General features: G+C 40.5%; 1 protein-coding gene across 1 annotated transcript; it reads right to left on the bottom strand.

The window, feature by feature from the left end:
• Positions 1-1,589: 1,589 nt before the first annotated feature.
• On the bottom strand, positions 1,590-5,518 carry LOC142831517 (ankyrin repeat domain-containing protein 33B-like). Its single transcript, XM_075941719.1, has 4 exons — positions 5,265-5,518; positions 3,958-4,075; positions 3,048-3,221; positions 1,590-1,724 (listed from the first exon to the last, which is right to left on the bottom strand). The coding sequence occupies exons 1-4, from the start codon at positions 5,516-5,518 to the stop codon at positions 1,590-1,592; spliced, it is 681 nt and encodes a 226-aa protein (XP_075797834.1).
• Between the last annotated feature and the right edge of the window lie 13,194 nt (positions 5,519-18,712).

An 18,712-nucleotide genomic window follows, 5' to 3' on the forward strand; every position in this document is an offset into this window, starting at 1 on the left:
CAAATATCCAGAAATGAAAGTGTTACTCTATGGTAATTGAATCTTAACATCCACAACTGCTGGCTAATTGGGGAAAATACTTACTGTGTGACTGGAGGAAGAGATTTCATTATCCTCCTAGTGGAATCAAATAGAAAACACGCTGTAATCTCTTCATAATGAAACCTTGGTTGAACACATTACAAATAGCTAAATTTCCACAATTTCTTGCTAGTGTAAACACAGAAACAAGAGAAAAACAGAGGAAACGCTCTTATCTGTGATCCTGAAATAGGAATATCAAAGGGAAGAGAAAACCTACCTGCAATTATGCTGAAGGAAAAGGCACCTGGGTGATGCCTGGACCATTGCAATAACTAGACCCATTAAAATGTATTCAGGTGCATTACCTTGGTCGTTTTTAAAATCAGTCTAATGTGTATTTAATTCTGCAAACCATCCTTGGTCAAACATCAGGCACCTTCCTGTGTTTCCAGCTCATTCTCCTATTGGGCCACTGCTACCTGCAAGGACTTACTGCTCACTGGAATTTATAGACAGAATGGTTCGCAAATACCAAACGCTTTTCTCTGACCAAATCTCCATATAAAACTGTGATAGCTGGACTGCTGCAGCATTTTAACAAAATTCATAAGACAACGAATTTCACAAAGGAGAATTTTACCTTAATAGCAGAGGTACTGCCCTTGTCCTCTGTTCTAGATTCAGGCACATCAGGGTTTTCAGAGGTCCTTTAGAATACAAACATGAAGTGTTTGGGTGGGTTTGGTCCTTAGAGAAACTCTGTTGAAAGATTTCTTACCTGCATACTAAGTAACAATTTTGCATTTATGTAATTCAACATTGATCCCTGTCTTAAAGGTTTTTGTTGCTTTTGTAGTTTCAACTTATTGCAATCTATGTAACATTCAGTGAAGACTCAGTCGTAGTTCTATTTAAAAATAAAAATTTAAAAAGCCAGTGGTTTTGGAGATGGCTCAGTCAATAAGATGTTTGCTGCCCATACACAACAAGCTGAGTTTAAATCCTCAGCATCCACATAAAAACTGGGCACAGACACAAAGAATGCACATGTCACCCCAGTCCTGTGGGTGGAAGAGACAGGCTAGCATTTGGGCTTATTGGCTGCCAGACCAGCTTCAGGGTCAATCAGAGATCTTATGTCAAGTGGATACGTTAGAGAATGATACAAGACACCAATATCCTCCTCTTTCCTTCATGTCTACACAGAGAAATATGCAAAGCACAGAAAAATATGTAAAGTACAAATACACACAGAATGAAAAACACTAAAAATTTCAGTGTTGAAAATAAAGTTGACACTTTTCAATGTAAACAACATTAATGTGAAGTTTCCTTAACTAGTAGAAAATTGCCAATCAAATCAGATTAGAAATGACAAACTTGTTTTTAAATGGGAAGTTGAGCCCTCGTACACACTGTTCCTTTGTTTATGTTGGAAGAGTCTCTTTTCCAGTTCACATTCTCTATGAGCTAGGCTTTCTCAATATGTGCTTCTGAGTTGAAGCCATATTCCCTCTGCTACTTTAGTGTTCATTACTTAAGCAATGTCACCCTCAAGAACAGCACTAAGATTGTAAAAAGAAGAAACTGTACCTATTTGGCTTCATCCCCAAATGTGCCTCTGCCCCGTTCTTTATTAAAAACTCGGCCATTTGGTGTTGCCTTCCGTATAGTGCGAGTTTATACGGGGTCACCCCATACTGTAAAGAAAAAAATTCATTTTAGAAATTACATGCTTCTCAACTGAAAAAGTATCACAGATTTTGTAAACAAAAAGTCACAAAAGGATAAATTTTCCTTCAGCCCTTTCTGCAGATTCATACACACAGGGGCTCTCTTCCCTTTGACACACCTTCCCCTGTCCAACACTGCCCGTGAATACCACTCATCTCCAGAACTTCCCACAAATGCTCGCTGGTTCCAAGCTGCTTAGCTCCATGGAGATGTGCCTCCATTTCCCAACCCTAAAACATTGAGTTAGATTTGGTGTGCCTCTGTTGAATGAGTGGACTCAAGTGGCATCTCTGGAGCAGTTTCTCAATCTGTTTTTCAAAACTATTTTTCCCTAAACTAAAAATTATCTCACAAACCAAACATCATTCCCTATTGTAGTGGTCCAAAAAATGCTGGAGGAAGACCCCAGATTCAAATGGTATGTAAACCCAAAGAGTGCTTATTCTTCAGAAATAGCCAGCATGCAGTCTATCACCCATATAAAATGTTAATGAGGACCAAGGACAAAGACATGCATGCCCTTTTAAAAGGGATATGGGGAATTCTAAGTATCTTTTTTATAATTGGGCAGTCAGGGAGTAGTTACATGAGGTGCATATTGATTTTACAAGACTAGTAATAGTTTCATCCGTTGCTGGATTTTTCTGTCACATATGGTCAGTAGTAGCCAGATCCTGCAACTCTGGGTCTCCCAGCCTTATAAGGCCAGGTTTGAAACTGTTTAGGTGATTGGCTAAACTTGACTGGGGAACTTCCTGGATTCAGGCTTAGGTCATTAATCAAAATGGAGTCAGTACTTGTCTAAGATGGAGTCACATTTTGGCCCCTTCATTATGAACATAGAAAATTTGAAAAAGTTAAATAAAGATGTCTTCTCAGTATGTTTTCTTCAATGATCCAATTTCCACATTTGCCTGTGTGCATGTGACCTTTTCACTCTATCCTCATCTCTGGGAGACAAACCACATCAGTAGCTTCTTAACTTTAACAGATTTCTGGTGTTTTCTACAGACATTTACCTTAACATTATTTTTTATTGTTTGTGTGTATGTGAAGTACGTGTGGTCCCGAGTACTTTACTTGTTCAATTTTAAAGTAAAGCCCAAGTCTGAAACAAAATGTGCTGTGCTGAGTTCCTTTAAGTTACCTGCAAAACTGTAAAAATACAGATTGGGAAAAATGTTTGACTCTGAACAGATTTAGTGAGTCTGCTTGAGCTTCAGAATGTGGAAAGTGATCTGAGTGTCATTGCTGGAAGTACATTGCAAATGAAGTTGAATGATTTTTACCTCTGTTTTGGCATCAATATTTGCCTTATATTTGAGCAGTTGTCCAGCAATGGTGATATTTCCTTGGACAACTGCATGGTGTAGAGCTGCATCCCCACCGAAATCTACGATGTGGGGATCGGCACCCTGCTTGAGTAGTATGGAGACACACTCCACGTTGTCTCTCTGGGTCGCCTGTGGGTATTGTAGAAAGAAAGAAATACTGAATTCAAGAAAGTCAGGATAAGCATTCCAACAATTGCATTGAATAGTTACTCTTGGATCAGACCAATTGTTTAGGTTACGCATATTATCTCTTTTTTGAGACTGGGGCCTCTCAAGTACCCCAGGCTTGCCTAAATTCATGACCTCCCCACCAGAGTTTTCCAAGTGGTAGAATTTTAGGCGTATGCCAATACACCTAGATATTAAAGCATTTCATCAGCACTGTTTGGCCATTGTTGCAGTGGGGGATGTTGCTTGTTCATTTGCTTGTTTTGATAATTTGACACAGGCTGAAGACACTGGGAAAGAAGGAACCTCATTTGAAGGATCGCCTCTACCAGACTGGACTCGGGGAAGTCTGTAGAGCATTTTCTTGATTGAGGTTGATATGGAAGGGCACATCTTCCTAAGGGAGGTGGCATGACTGGGCAGGTGGTCCTGGGTAGTATAAGAAATCTAAGCAAGCCTTGGAAAAAGCCATGGGAAAGCAGCATCCCCCCATGACCTCTGCTTTATTTCCTGCCTCTAGTCCTGATTGAGCTTCTGCCCTGGTTTCCCTTCATGACTGACTGTGATGTGGAATTGTAGGCCGAACAAATATTTCTTTTCTCAAGCTGGTTTTGGCCAGTGTTTTATCACAGTAACAAAAACCAAACAAGGATAATATCTAATCAATTTTATACCAAAACTCTTGCCCGATAGCTACCTTAATTAACGGCGTGCAGCCTTCGTCATCCTGAATATTGATGTCCGTAGAGTCATTGGAGACTAACCATGCTACCACGTTGGGATGATTATGGGCACATGCATAATGGAGTGATGTCCTACAAATTGAGAGGACATTTTAGCAAATTAAAGATTACTATGTAAAGGTACATTCAAGTATAAATACTATATGGCAAAGTGCAGTTCCTTCTGATGTAAAAGAAGAAACTAAAATTTTCTTATTTACTTATTTCTCTACTTAGGTGTTCATTTGCTGGGCTAGGCATAGAGTGCATTTAGTGCACTATATATATAGTGCATATAGTCCCAATCAAGGAAAGTGCTCTATCACAAGCTTCATCCTTCCTCAGAGCAGCTTCTCTGGATTACATGGCAGAACACAACTGTCAAATACAGTTTTCTCGTGAAATTCACACACTTACTTGGCATGGTTGGGGCACATGAGCCACAAACACTTACGATTTTTGTAATGTGATGAAAAGAAATTTTTGAAGAGAATTTCAACCACTAGCCTTCACGTATGTACCAAAATCAAAGCACACACAACAGGTATATAAGGGCAGGGAGACAGAGTTATAGTTCAGGCTGAAAATTTCCTTATGAGATTCCTCAGCGAGCATGAAACTGACATAAGTTTTCTTGTTGATTTTTTTTTTTAGGCTTCGAGTTGACATTTTATGTGAAAAATTATCTCATGATACAATTTTCTGTGTTGCATATAACAGCATTAAAAACATATACATTAAGGGCTGGAGAGATGGCTTGGCATTTACAAGGTCTAGTTTTTCTGTAGAGGACCTGGGTTTGATTCCTAGCACCCATATAGCAGATCACAACCATCCATAACTCCACTTCCAGGAGATCCAACACCCTCTTCTTATGTGTGTGTGTTATGTTGAAAATACATGCAGGCAAAACACTCAAACCTATAAAATTTTAAGTGCACACATAAAAAAATATACATGGTTTTCTTAGCTAAATCCCTTTAAAGCACCCAATAAAGTGCTCTAAAAGAGACAATGTAAAAGGATTTGTAAACTAACTGGAGTTTTTGGTTTTGCTTTCTTAAAGAAGGCCTCAAAGCTGCCCTTCCAAGGTGAGCAGGTGCCTACGAGCCTAAAGCAGGCACAAAGCCCAGTGGTCTCCATGAAAGAAGAGCCTTAAGCAGTATGACCTCTGCCCTCCCTCAGGCTGCAGATCTAGAAAGTATGTTTCTCCTTGGTAGACCCTGACTGTCCCCAACATTTTCCACCCCTCCTGCCCCTCACCATCCCTGGGCCCCATTACCTTCGTCTCCTGTCGGATTCATTTATGTGGTATTCGCTGCCATTGATGAATTTTTGAACTAATGCCACATCACCCACACTGGCCGCCCTTTGTAGATGCCCCACAGGGTCATACCCAATTAGGTACAGTTGAAATTGCCGCCTTTTCCGGCCAAAGCACCCATGACCCAGGCATGCGGGCCACAGGCGGGTGTACCAGCGAGTCCGCTGGGGGGCTCTAAAAGTCAGGGCATCATCTTCGAAGTGGTCCTGCATGTTGAGCCTCAAGGCTCTGCAGGTCCTCCCGGCCCTTCTGGCCCTCCGGGCCCTCCGGGCCCTCTGGGCCCTCCCGACCCACCCTTCCTTCCCCTTTATCCACCCGTACCCTCCCAAACCCAATAAGAAATTTTCAAAATCCTGGTTAACTTTCCCCACTGAACCAAATAAGCGTCCTGCTAGGGCAGATCCTTGGTTCAGTGTGAGCTGAACTCTGCTTCCTCCTTAGCAACACAGTTCCATGGGCATAGTGATGCGCTGTGAGCACACAATGGTGCTCAGCAGCTGTGCACCATGAGTATTCTGCGCATGCGCATTTCAGACTCCACCAACAAAAGCATACAGTACTTAGCACATGTAGACAAATATTGTATGTTTTCTCTTTTAAGGATGTTCCCTTTTAAGGTTCTGATATGGCAACTACAATCATAATACACAGAGGTTTGGAACCTACAAAGGGACCAGGAGGGAGGAGAGTATCTCTCAAGGAAAGGAAGTAGTCTATAGTGTTCGGAAGCTAAAAGGAAAACTAGAATTGGATGGTTTAATAAAAGAGGGATGGGATAGAAAGGAAAAGAAGGGAAAATAGAGAGGGACAACCAATACTAAAGGTTCTTTGAAAAACTGTGTGGAAACCGAGTACCCTAAAAGCTTCCTATACATGTGTGAATGGAACCCACATTGAGACAAAAAACAACAGGGGAGAAAAGGCTTCCACTAGACATTTGTGCCACCAAATGAAACCTCCAGTGCCAAGAACAGGTTACTGCCTGTTGAGTCATTAACCAAAGAGACCCATGGAAAACAGCAAAAGCACAGCTATTGCCAAGGCTCTTGATTGCTCACAAAACCTGATGTTAGGTTCTTGTTTCTAAAGGTGACACTTCTGTCACTGAATATGGAGAAGTTGAGCTGCTGTCTAACTAGATTATTCACCTACTAACCAGAGTTCAGGGTACTGGAAGGTACCACTAGCCTTCACGTATGTACCAAAATCAAAGCACACACAACAGGTATATAAGGGCAGGGAGACAGAGTTATAGTTCAGGCTGAAAATTTCCTTATGAGATTCCTCAGCGAGCATGAAACTGACATAAGTTTTCTTGTTGATTTTTTTTCTTTAGGCTTCGAGTTGACATTTTATGTGAAAATTTATCTCATGATACAATTTTCTGTGTTGCATATAACAGCATTAAAAACATATACATTAAGGGCTGGAGAGATGGCTTGGCATTTACAAGGTCTAGTTTTTCTGTAGAGGACCTGGGTTTGATTCCTAGCACCCATATAGCAGATCACAACCATCCATAACTCCACTTCCAGGAGATCCAACACCCTCTTCTTATGTGTGTGTGTTATGTTGAAAATACATGCAGGCAAAACACTCAAACCTATAAAATTTTAAGTGCACACATAAAAAAATATACATGGTTTTCTTAGCTAAATCCCTTTAAAGCACCCAATAAAGTGCTCTAAAAGAGACAATGTAAAAGGATTTGTAAACTAACTGGAGTTTTTGGTTTTGCTTTCTTAAAGAAGGCCTCAAAGCTGCCCTTCCAAGGTGAGCAGGTGCCTACGAGCCTAAAGCAGGCACAAAGCCCAGTGGTCTCCATGAAAGAAGAGCCTTAAGCAGTATGACCTCTGCCCTCCCTCAGGCTGCAGATCTAGAAAGTATGTTTCTCCTTGGTAGACCCTGACTGTCCCCAACATTTTCCACCCCTCCTGCCCCTCACCATCCCTGGGCCCCATTACCTTCGTCTCCTGTCGGATTCATTTATGTGGTATTCGCTGCCATTGATGAATTTTTGAACTAATGCCACATCACCCACGCTGGCCGCCCTTTGTAGATGCCCCACAGGGTCATACCCAATTAGGTACAGTTGAAATTGCCGCCTTTTCCGGCCAAAGCACCCATGACCCAGGCATGCGGGCCACAGGCGGGTGTACCAGCGAGTCCGCTGGGGGGCTCTAAAAGTCAGGGCATCATCTTCGAAGTGGTCCTGCATGTTGAGCCTCAAGGCTCTGCAGGTCCTCCCGGCCCTTCTGGCCCTCCGGGCCCTCTGGGCCCTCCCAACCCACCCTTCCTTCCCCTTTATCCACCTGTACCCTCCCAAACCCAATAAGAAATTTTCAAAATCCTGGTTAACTTTCCCCACTGAACCAAATAAGCGTCCTGCTAGGGCAGATCCTTGGTTCAGTGTGAGCTGAACTCTGCTTCCTCCTTAGCAACACAGTTCCATGGGCATAGTGATGCGCTGTGAGCACACAATGGTGCTCAGCAGCTGTGCACCATGAGTATTCTGCGCATGCGCATTTCAGACTCCACCAACAAAAGCATACAGTACTTAGCACATGTAGACAAATATTATATGTTTTCTCTTTTAAGGATGTTCCCTTTTAAGGTTCTGATATGGCAACTACAATCATAATACACAGAGGTTTGGAACCTACAAAGGGACCAGGAGGGAGGAGAGTATCTCTCAAGGAAAGGAAGTAGTCTATAGTGTTCGGAAGCTAAAAGGAAAACTAGAATTGGATGGTTTAATAAAAGAGGGATGGGATAGAAAGGAAAAGAAGGGAAAATAGAGAGGGACAACCAATACTAAAGGTTCTTTGAAAAACTGTGTGGAAACCGAGTACCCTAAAAGCTTCCTATACATGTGTGAATGGAACCCACATTGAGACAAAAAACAACAGGGGAGAAAAGGCTTCCACTAGACATTTGTGCCACCAAATGAAACCTCCAGTGCCAAGAACAGGTTACTGCCTGTTGAGTCATTAACCAAAGAGACCCATGGAAAACAGCAAAAGCACAGCTATTGCCAAGGCTCTTGATTGCTCACAAAACCTGATGTTAGGTTCTTGTTTCTAAAGGTGACACTTCTGTCACTGAATATGGAGAAGTTGAGCTGCTGTCTAACTAGATTATTCACCTACTAACCAGAGTTCAGGGTACTGGAAGGTACCACTAGCCTTCACATATGTACCAAAATCAAAGCACACACAACAGGTATATAAGGGCAGGGAGACAGAGTTATAGTTCAGGCTGAAAATTTCCTTATGAGATTCCTCAGCGAGCATGAAACTGACATAAGTTTTCTTGTTGATTTTTTATCTTTAGGCTTCGAGGTGACATTTTATGTGAAAATTTATCTCATGATACAATTTTCTGTGTTGCATATAACAGCATTAAAAACATATACATTAAGGGCTGGAGAGATGGCTTGGCATTTACAAGGTCTAGTTTTTCTGTAGAGGACCTGGGTTTGATTCCTAGCACCCATATAGCAGATCACAACCATCCATAACTCCACTTCCAGGAGATCCAACACCCTCTTCTTATGTGTGTGTGTTATGTTGAAAATACATGCAGGCAAAACACTCAAACCTATAAAATTTTAAGTGCACACATAAAAAAATGTACATGGTTTTCTTAGCTAAATCCCTTTAAAGCACCCAATAAAGTGCTCTAAAAGAGACAATGTAAAAGGATTTGTAAACTAACTGGAGTTTTTGGTTTTGCTTTCTTAAAGAAGGCCTCAAAGCTGCCCTTCCAAGGTGAGCAGGTGCCTACGAGCCTAAAGCAGGCACAAAGCCCAGTGGTCTCCATGAAAGAAGAGCCTTAAGCAGTATGACCTCTGCCCTCCCTCAGGCTGCAGATCTAGAAAGTATGTTTCTCCTTGGTAGACCCTGACTGTCCCCAACATTTTCCACCCCTCCTGCCCCTCACCATCCCTGGGCCCCATTACCTTCGTCTCCTGTCGGATTCATTTATGTGGTATTCGCTGCCATTGATGAATTTTTGAACTAATGCCACATCACCCACGCTGGCCGCCCTTTGTAGATGCCCCACAGGGTCATACCCAATTAGGTACAGTTGAAATTGCCGCCTTTTCCGGCCAAAGCACCCATGACCCAGGCATGCAGGCCACAGGCGGGTGTACCAGCGAGTCCGCTGGGGGGCTCTAAAAGTCAGGGCATCATCTTCGAAGTGGTCCTGCATGTTGAGCCTCAAGGCTCTGCAGGTCCTCCCGGCCCTTCTGGCCCTCCGGGCCCTCCGGGCCCTCTGGGCCCTCCCAACCCACCCTTCCTTCCCCTTTATCCACCCGTACCCTCCCAAACCCAATAAGAAATTTTCAAAATCCTGGTTAACTTTCCCCACTGAACCAAATAAGCGTCCTGCTAGGGCAGATCCTTGGTTCAGTGTGAGCTGAACTCTGCTTCCTCCTTAGCAACACAGTTCCATAGGCATAGTGATGCGCTGTGAGCACACAATGGTGCTCAGCAGCTGTGCACCATGAGTATTCTGCGCATGCGCATTTCAGACTCCACCAACAAAAGCATACAGTACTTAGCACATGTAGACAAATATTGTATGTTTTCTCTTTTAAGGATGTTCCCTTTTAAGGTTCTGATATGGCAACTACAATCATAATACACAGAGGTTTGGAACCTACAAAGGGACCAGGAGGGAGGAGAGTATCTCTCAAGGAAAGGAAGTAGTCTATAGTGTTCGGAAGCTAAAAGGAAAACTAGAATTGGATGGTTTAATAAAAGAGGGATGGGATAGAAAGGAAAAGAAGGGAAAATAGAGAGGGACAACCAATACTAAAGGTTCTTTGAAAAACTGTGTGGAAACCGAGTACCCTAAAAGCTTCCTATACATGTGTGAATGGAACCCACATTGAGACAAAAAACAACAGGGGAGAAAAGGCTTCCACTAGACATTTGTGCCACCAAATGAAACCTCCAGTGCCAAGAACAGGTTACTGCCTGTTGAGTCATTAACCAAAGAGACCCATGGAAAACAGCAAAAGCACAGCTATTGCCAAGGCTCTTGATTGCTCACAAAACCTGATGTTAGGTTCTTGTTTCTAAAGGTGACACTTCTGTCACTGAATATGGAGAAGTTGAGCTGCTGTCTAACTAGATTATTCACCTACTAACCAGAGTTCAGGGTACTGGAAGGTACTCTACATGCTCCTGAAGGAGAAAGACAGTCCTCAATACCTCTCAGCACAAACCCTTTAACCTAAAACCACACCTACATGGAAGGAATCTCACAGACATCTGTAAATTTATTTCTAGGGGATCTAGCACCCTCTTGTATCTTTGCAGGCACCAGACATGCACACATACATGCATGCAGTCACACATACATGCACAATACATACATGCAGACAAAGCATACATAGACATGAAAGAAATGTGATCTATAAATATTGAGACGTAACTTATGTAGTAAGTTCACTCTTTTAAAGTATACAACCTAGTAGTTTTTTTAGTATGTTCTTAAAATTATGCAACCATCACCCTATTTATTTTTAAAATATTTTCATCGTTCGAGACTAAAACCCTTTATTTGTGAGTGGTTACTCTTCGTTCACCCAGACCCCACCCCGTATCAGTTACCAATATAACTTTTTGCTTCAAGTGTCTCATTCTGGGTATTTAATAGAAATCAAATCATCTAATAAAGAAGTATCCCATTCTTCAGTCCTTTGGCTACTTTCGACTGAGCTTAAGGTTTGTGATATTTATTCATTTTATAGGATGTATCAGCTCTCTACCTCTTTTCATGGCTAGAAACTAGACCATTGTATTAACACACCACCCTTCGTTTACCCACTCATCAAGCAGTAGGTAATTAGGGTTTCACCCTTCTTTCTTTTGTAAATGATCAGGCGCTAGTGGCTGCACTATCTTCATCTACAATTTCAGCAATAACATAGCAGGTTCCTGTTCTCCAGTATCTTTACACTTTCACATGTGTCCCAGCATCTGTGCATGCTGTACAAGTGCTCTACCTGTGACCTCAGCATGCAACATGTACTTCTTAATTTAATACCAGATTTTGTTGTCCAGCTTCAATCTCATATATGTGACACACACACACACACACACACACACGCTTTCCTTTACCAAGTGCTGGGATTGCAGAGCTGTGCCACCATGATTGACTTATCCTTTGTATTTTCACCATCTTAATGATATCAAGTATCATCTCATTGAGCTTTGATTTGCAGTACTTGAGGGTTGATGGTGTTAAAGAACTCCCGGTGTGCCAATAGGACATTTGGAAATCTTTCACGGTCCCATAGGTTCAAACCACGGCTCGTAAGAGAAAGACAAATATGCCATGCAGATAAAAGCGGTGTGTAAATGAGAGGAAAGGACAGGAGGAAGGGAGAGAGAGAGAGAGAGAGAGAGAGAGAGAGAGAGAGAGAGAGTATTCTTGTCATACTGACTTCCAGAATTTCTCCTATGGGAATTTTAATGAAGAGGAAGATATTATTTTAAAATGGATCTTTTTACCACATAAACCAAGTAATAAATTAAAAACTTATGTGGAAAAAGTCTTTGAATTAATTATAAAAGGTAAATTGAGACTTTGTCTGCTAGCAGGTATAGACCCAGCAGAAATTATAGTGCCTTTCACTACTGATGAAATAAAAAGTTATGGGATGAAAATGAACTATGACAAAGAGCTTGTGCTAATTTTTTTGGAGAAATTAATAGCAACTATACCCAAAGCGATGACTTAACCCCAGAAAGAGGACTTCTTGGATTCTTCCTCATATCGTATATGATGCTCTGGTAATTGGAGCCTATACATTTCATACTGATTCTTATAAATCATGGAAGGCAGATTACAAATCAGACGAATTGAGTAAGGTGGAAAAAAGCCCTTATAATTCTGTCCAGAAGGTGAAATTATTTGCCATTCTTATGGTGATAAGGGATTTTATAGAATTTCTTAATATACTTACCAAATTACAATATGTGAAAAGAGTTATCTTGCATATTGAAACTGCTGAATTTATACCTGTTAATAGAGAATTGACTTCATTGTTTATTCAGGTGCAAGACATGATCAGGAATAGACTTTGTCTTTGTACATAACACACATTCAATCCCATATGGGTCTGCCAGGTCCTCTAGCACAAGATAATGCAGAAATTGATCAATTATTGATTGGAAACCTGTTGCAGGCCTCTGAAATTTATAAAAAAAAAATCACGTCAATAGAAAAGGTTTAAAGAAAGAGTTTTTATTACATGGCAACAAGCTAAGGAGATTATAAAGAGGTATCCTAATTGCTCTTTCTATAATCTGCTGACAGAAGGAAAAATGATTATCCACTAAGAGGCATCTAGAAAACAAAATATGGCTTATGAATCCAGGTACTGTTTACACTTACAATTTATACACACACACATATGTGTGCATATCTGGTTTTGAAGTGGCTTTGTACCACATTCATTGTTAAAATGAATGTTCAGAGTTTCTGTCTCATATCACGAGCCATCTGTTATAAGACAGAAGGAAGACTTTAGAAAAAAAATTTACCTTTTCCATGCCTATTTTGTCTATATCATATTCTTCATTGTATGTATGTTTATATGAATGATGTTTAAGTTTTCCATGATGAACAATAGATTTTCCTACAGATCCTTTTCCTGCTGTAAACTTAGAGGAAGAAGATGAGGCCCCACAGCAACCATTGCACCTAATTGAGATAACATTGTGATATAGACAGCGCTACTATAAGACCGCTTTTTTGGGTACCAGCTGCTGAAATGATGCACCTTCTTATATTCTGGCAGAACTCCAAATGAAAACTTTGAAAATAAAAACAAAAACAAAAACTAACCAAAACCCATTGACTGCTCAGAAATTGTTTGCAACTGTGCTAGACAGTAATTTTGGAGCTTAAGCACCACTTAATTTTTACAGAATACTTTTCAGAGAATATTACCCCCATGACAGCAGGAAGTAATTCTAAAAGATGACATTCCCCTTTCCCCAAAGAGTTTGTCCTTAGAGTTGGGAAAACTGTTTAGGGGTTGATATTTTTACTCATACAAGACAGAGGGTTGGGGTGAAATCTATGTTTGTTCAAAGAAAAGGGGGGGACAGTAATAGTGGGTAATAGAGTGAAACTTGTGACCTATTATTTATGGATAATTTACATTGGTATAGTTTTTGTATATTGATACAAGTTCAAATTGTATTTGTTACTTTTGTTTACATTATTTATACATCTATACAAAGTTCTTTTGTCAGATTGTAAGTATGTGTGTTTCTGTCTCGGTTTAGAACATTTTGTATACTGATACAACTTTTAGGGTATATTTTCATATTGTATTATATATTACTGCTACCCCTTATTAAGATACTTATAGATTGTTTATATTTTGAGGTCATCATTCTCATTTGTTACATATTTGTTTACAAATTATTTAATATTCTGACATGAAGTTTTAGTCTTTAAGTTATACAGGTATTAATTATTATAGGTCAATAGTTGTTCATGTTTGTTATACATACAGTCAGATAAATTAGGTTCTTTAAATACATAGAGATTATATTATGTTCAGTTAGGTAATCTTCAACCATTTCAAGGATCTGTGGAACATGGCATTTTAATAATTTAGGGTTCTGTTGACATGAGACATGATTGCTTCTGACAGCACCCATCTATTCCCGTGAGAATGTTGAGCACTGAAGACAATCCACTTGGAGTTTGTTTTCTTCTTGGCAAAACTGGCCTTTGGACAAGGAACTGACACTGCCTCAACTACTGACAAGTTACATAGTATCCGAAAATGGATAAGCAGAACTGTCAAATCTTACTAAGACAGGGTAAGATGGTTTTGAAAATTTCCTGCCTCTGAAATGGTCTGTCAGTTAAGTTAGGCCTTAGCCAAATTTGGTTGCTTCAATGTTGCAAAGTGAGACGTTGGGTGATTGCTCAGTTGGCTAATTATCTCTGTCATATATCACTTGCTTTGGAAGCTACCTGATTGTACTTCCTGCCTGCTCAAGTAATATTATCTCCCTTCTCAGGCCTTCGATGAGGTTGAAGATTAGATAGTCTTAGTTACTGTACTCTTATGATCTAGCCAAGCCTTTCCTATAGAAGACTTAGACTACATAAGATAGAATGTTTATTAAAACATTTAGCATATGTTCCTTGCTTAATATTGTTTATGCTGGGTGTAATTCTATTTATTCTTGATATCTGTTCCTAGTGTACATAGTTTTGTATTGGGTTTGGAACTCTCTTATTTAAATAAAAAGGGGAGGTAATGTGGGAGCACATTCTGCTCCTTCAGCCAGTAGCCTTTAAGATACCAGCCCATTTGAGCATCTCCATGGGTTTGCCACCATAGATGTGCTGAATCTTCTCTGGTAGGCCATGACCTCATGGTGATACACAGATTAATGGAGAAGGGTTAAATTAATATGTAAGAGTTAGCTAATAACAAGTGAGAGGTAATGGACCAAGCAGTGATTTAATTAATATAGTTTCCGTGTGGTTATTCCATGCTGCCAGTGCAAACTCTAGCTATGGAGCTTTTTAATGGCATTTGTGGGCTCAGGTGTTTGTGTGCCTACTCAGTGTCTGGAGGAAAGAAACTGCGACCATGCCCATGGCTCAACGCTCTCCTCCTGGGCAGTTGGTAGGATCAGTTCTACTAGGTGTGCACAAGCAGGAGAGCATGGCAGATTCCTGTCACCATACACAGAGATATTTCTAGGTCATGCAGTGCGCTGTATGGCAGATTTAGCTATTACTCAGATAAAAAAAAAAGGTTCATTTGCTGCACATTCATTCTCAGAGTTAAAGTGCTAAGCGCAGCTCTTCTGAGACCTGGCAGTAATGGCATGTCTACCATTTTGAAAGTGGAGTGAGGCACAGCCAGCATCCAGAGCAACTGAAACTGATCTGCTTACCATTTTAAAAGCTCGTCCAGACAGTAAAGAATTACAGATAAGGCAATAAAGACAGATTCAGACATAAAAGAAATCTAAATGGGTCACAGTGTTGGATAAATGTGCGTAGGCTTAAAAGAGAGAAAAAAGAGTATGCTTGGAAGAGAGAAAAAAACAGAGTTGAAAAAGAAGTGAAAATGTCTTTAAAGAGACAGAGTATAGACAGTCATAGATTAAAAGGAGTAAAGAAAAATAAGCCACGTAATGATGGAAAATGCACAAAGAGTTTAGATTAAGTGTGTTTTCTTTGAATTTTTTGACTGTGAAAGAGCTAAGTACAGAGAGACATTTCGTTGTATGGAATGCTAAGTTAAACCAACATAAAGGTATCTTGATTCCAAAATTTTAGTCTGAGGATATGTTGCTTTGGAAAGGAGGTTCTTCTTTAGTTTTCACAGAAGATGAGAACCTGTGGATTGCTTCCAGACCAATATGGTTTAATGGATCAAAACCTCCTGAAAGGTTTCTGTAAACACCCCTCACAAAGAAAATTCTTTTCCCTATAAAATGCAAAAAAGAGTTCAGACAGTACTGTGCCCATATTCTCAAATATTGTTTGTAAATGCTTCTTTACACTTAGAGGGGTTTAAGCTATAGAGGGGGGTAGTTTGCATTTGTATGGATCTTGCTATATTGATACAAATTTAAGGTAAATTTGTTATATATAGCTGATCTTGATTAAGGTATTGTTTTTGCGTAGCTCATTTAAAAATGTAATGTATAATTAAGAAACATATGTTAATAGATACTTATCTATAATAGTCAAACTTGAAGTCATGTTAGACTTTCTAGATGTACAGAGATGTATTTCTGTTAGATGGGTATTCTTCAGATCTTTCAGAGACATTTAAAATGTAAATGAACTTAAGACTTTTCATGACAGTGAGACACATCTGTAGGGATAAGTCCCGCCCCTTGGGGGGCGTGTTCTCCTCGGGCTAATGTCTGCCTATAAATTTGGCGAGCGTGCTCCCAGCTCGCTTCTGCTTTCCTGGTCTCCGCCTGAATGGTGGTTCTGTAAGTCTATTTCTACATTAAAGCTATAGATATATATATTTTTACAATCTGTCTGCATTCGTTTACGCCGTTACATTTTGGCGTCCAATGTCGGGCTATTTTGCCCCCGATTCAAGCGGGTAGCCTGCTAGCTAACACAGCACCCTCCCAGGTGCTGTTTTTCAGTTCGTGACTCCAGCCCCAGTGCCAAGTCCGAGACGTACTTGGCCACACAGGCCCATTCTGCCTGCCTTGGCTAAGTTTTGCAGCAGAACCCCACTGCCTGAATTAGCAGAAGCTCAAGTACCTGCGGTTTTGCAACAAAAGCTGCCACAGCAGCAGATTTGGTCTGATACAAAGTGACTTGGCCGGGCAGTGGTAGCGCATGCTTTTGATACCAGCACTTGGGAGGCAAGGGCAGGCGGATCTCTGTGAGTTTGAGGCCTGCCAGGCCATGATAGTGCACGCCTTTAATCCCAGCACTTGGGAGGCAGAGACAGGCGGATCCCTGTGAGTTCGAGGCCAGCCTGGTCTACAAGAGCTTGTTCTAGGACAGGCTCCAAAAACACAGAGACCACCACTGGCAGGAACCGATCATTGCAGGTAAAAAATTTTTCTTTTATAAATAAAATGTCTGAACACATTACTGTTCAAGAATTTAACAGTTTTTTTAATTGTACCATGTGGGAGATTTTACAAGAGGTGTCTATCACCCCACATCTATGGATCCTTCTGGGATTCATAGTTTTCATTGGCACCAAATGGTTTGATAATAGAAATATGATAAAGTCTTTATGAGACGAATCCAGGATTCTTAAGGCAGAGATTGAATGCTTAAAAACAATTGAGAATGACAACAATCTTCTCAAGAATCAGTTTGAAGTTCTCCAGGCTGATAACAATCTTCTGAAGAATCAGTTTGAAGTTCTCCAGGCTGATGTTAAGGAGAAATTCATTACTATGGAAGAGGGAACAGCTGATCTGGACTGTAAGCTTCAGTCCCTTTCTGTAGGAACTGAAACATTAGTGACTGATATTAAGGAGAAATTCATTACTATGGAAGAGGGAACAGCTGATTTGGACCATAAGATTCAGTCCCTTTCTGTAGGAAATGAAACATTAACTGAGAGAATCAAAACTGCTGAATGTGACAACCGGATTTTGTCTAAAGCTTATGACAGATTGACGGAAAGATTGTCAATACAAGAAGGCACGGTTTATGCCATAAAAATTATGTCCAAAGATGAGATGTTATCTCTAACGGACAAACTTCATACTTTAGAATCCTCAATGAGGGCTTTGGAACATAATTCTGGACAGAAGATTCTGACATTGCAGAAGGCAATGGTGAATAGAATTGAAAAGATTGAGGAATTTCTAAATTCTGATGAAGAAGAGCAAAGGGTAGAAAGGCAAATTTTAACTACATCTGTGGGTAAATCTCTCCGGGACAATTTCCACAAAGCTCTACCTACAGCTCTACCTGCCTTTCCAGTAATAACAACAGAGACAGTGATTGGTTCCAGAAACCCTAGGGTCATCAAGGAGGATACATGGGAGCCTGTCCGTATGAATGATCTCAAGGAAATAAAACAGGCTGTCATGACTTTTGGGATGCAAGCCTCTTTTGTTAAAGAGATGCTAAGATCTTGGGCCACGACAAGCAGAGCAACCCCCTCAGACTGGCTCCAGCTGAGCTCTGCTGTACTTGAGAGTGGACCGCAATTGAAATGGAAATGCTTATTCAGGCAAGAGACTAGACTTTTAGAACAGCAGGAAAAAGCGAAGGGAATTGACATTTCCCTAGATAAATTTCTAGGGGAAGGGCTCTTTTCCGACCCTCAGGAACAAGCTAATTTGGATGAAAACACACTCTCCATCTGTACTACAGCAGCCTTAAGGGATTGGGACAGGGTACAAGACCCAGGACAGAGAATGGAATCATTTGTCAGAGTTAAACAGGGTCAGAGAGAACCCTTTAGTGACTTTTTACAAAGATTAACTAAGGCTGTACAAATACGGATAGCTGACCGAGAAGCAAGACGTATAATGATTGAATCTTTGGCTTATGAAAATGCAAATGTGGAATGCAAAAGGATTTTGGGGCATTTAAAGCTCAGATCAGCACCCTTGGAAGAATGGGTCTTGCATACACTCAATGTTGATACATTTGATTATGGCACTGAAGCATGGGTAGAAGAAGCAATTTCCAATGGTAAAAGGAGACACCAGAATACCAAATGTTTTAATTGTGGCAAAATGGGTCATATGAAAAGGAATTGTAGACAACGGATTTTCAGAAATAATAATAATAATAATGCATCTTTCAGAAATAATAATAATAATGCATCTTCTAGAAATAACAGAAATAGGAGAACTCAGCCTTCAGGTTTATGTAGAAGATGTGAAAAAGGCAGA

This window comes from Microtus pennsylvanicus, chromosome 11 (assembly GCF_037038515.1).
Source record: "Microtus pennsylvanicus isolate mMicPen1 chromosome 11, mMicPen1.hap1, whole genome shotgun sequence".
Classification (NCBI taxonomy): domain Eukaryota; kingdom Metazoa; phylum Chordata; class Mammalia; order Rodentia; family Cricetidae; genus Microtus; species Microtus pennsylvanicus.

Bases quoted from the DNA above. Each gene is read 5' to 3' on its own strand.
- LOC142831517 (XM_075941719.1), bottom strand. From the start codon at position 5,518: ATGCAGGACCACTTCGAAGATGATGCCCTGACTTTTAGAGCCCCCCAG. The intron at 4,076-5,264 runs GTAATGGGGCCC...CTCAATTTGTAG, and splicing joins GAATCCGACAGGAGACGAAG to GACATCACTCCATTATGCAT. The intron at 3,222-3,957 runs GTAGCTATCGGG...CAATACCCACAG, and splicing joins GCTGCACGCCGTTAATTAAG to GCGACCCAGAGAGACAACGT.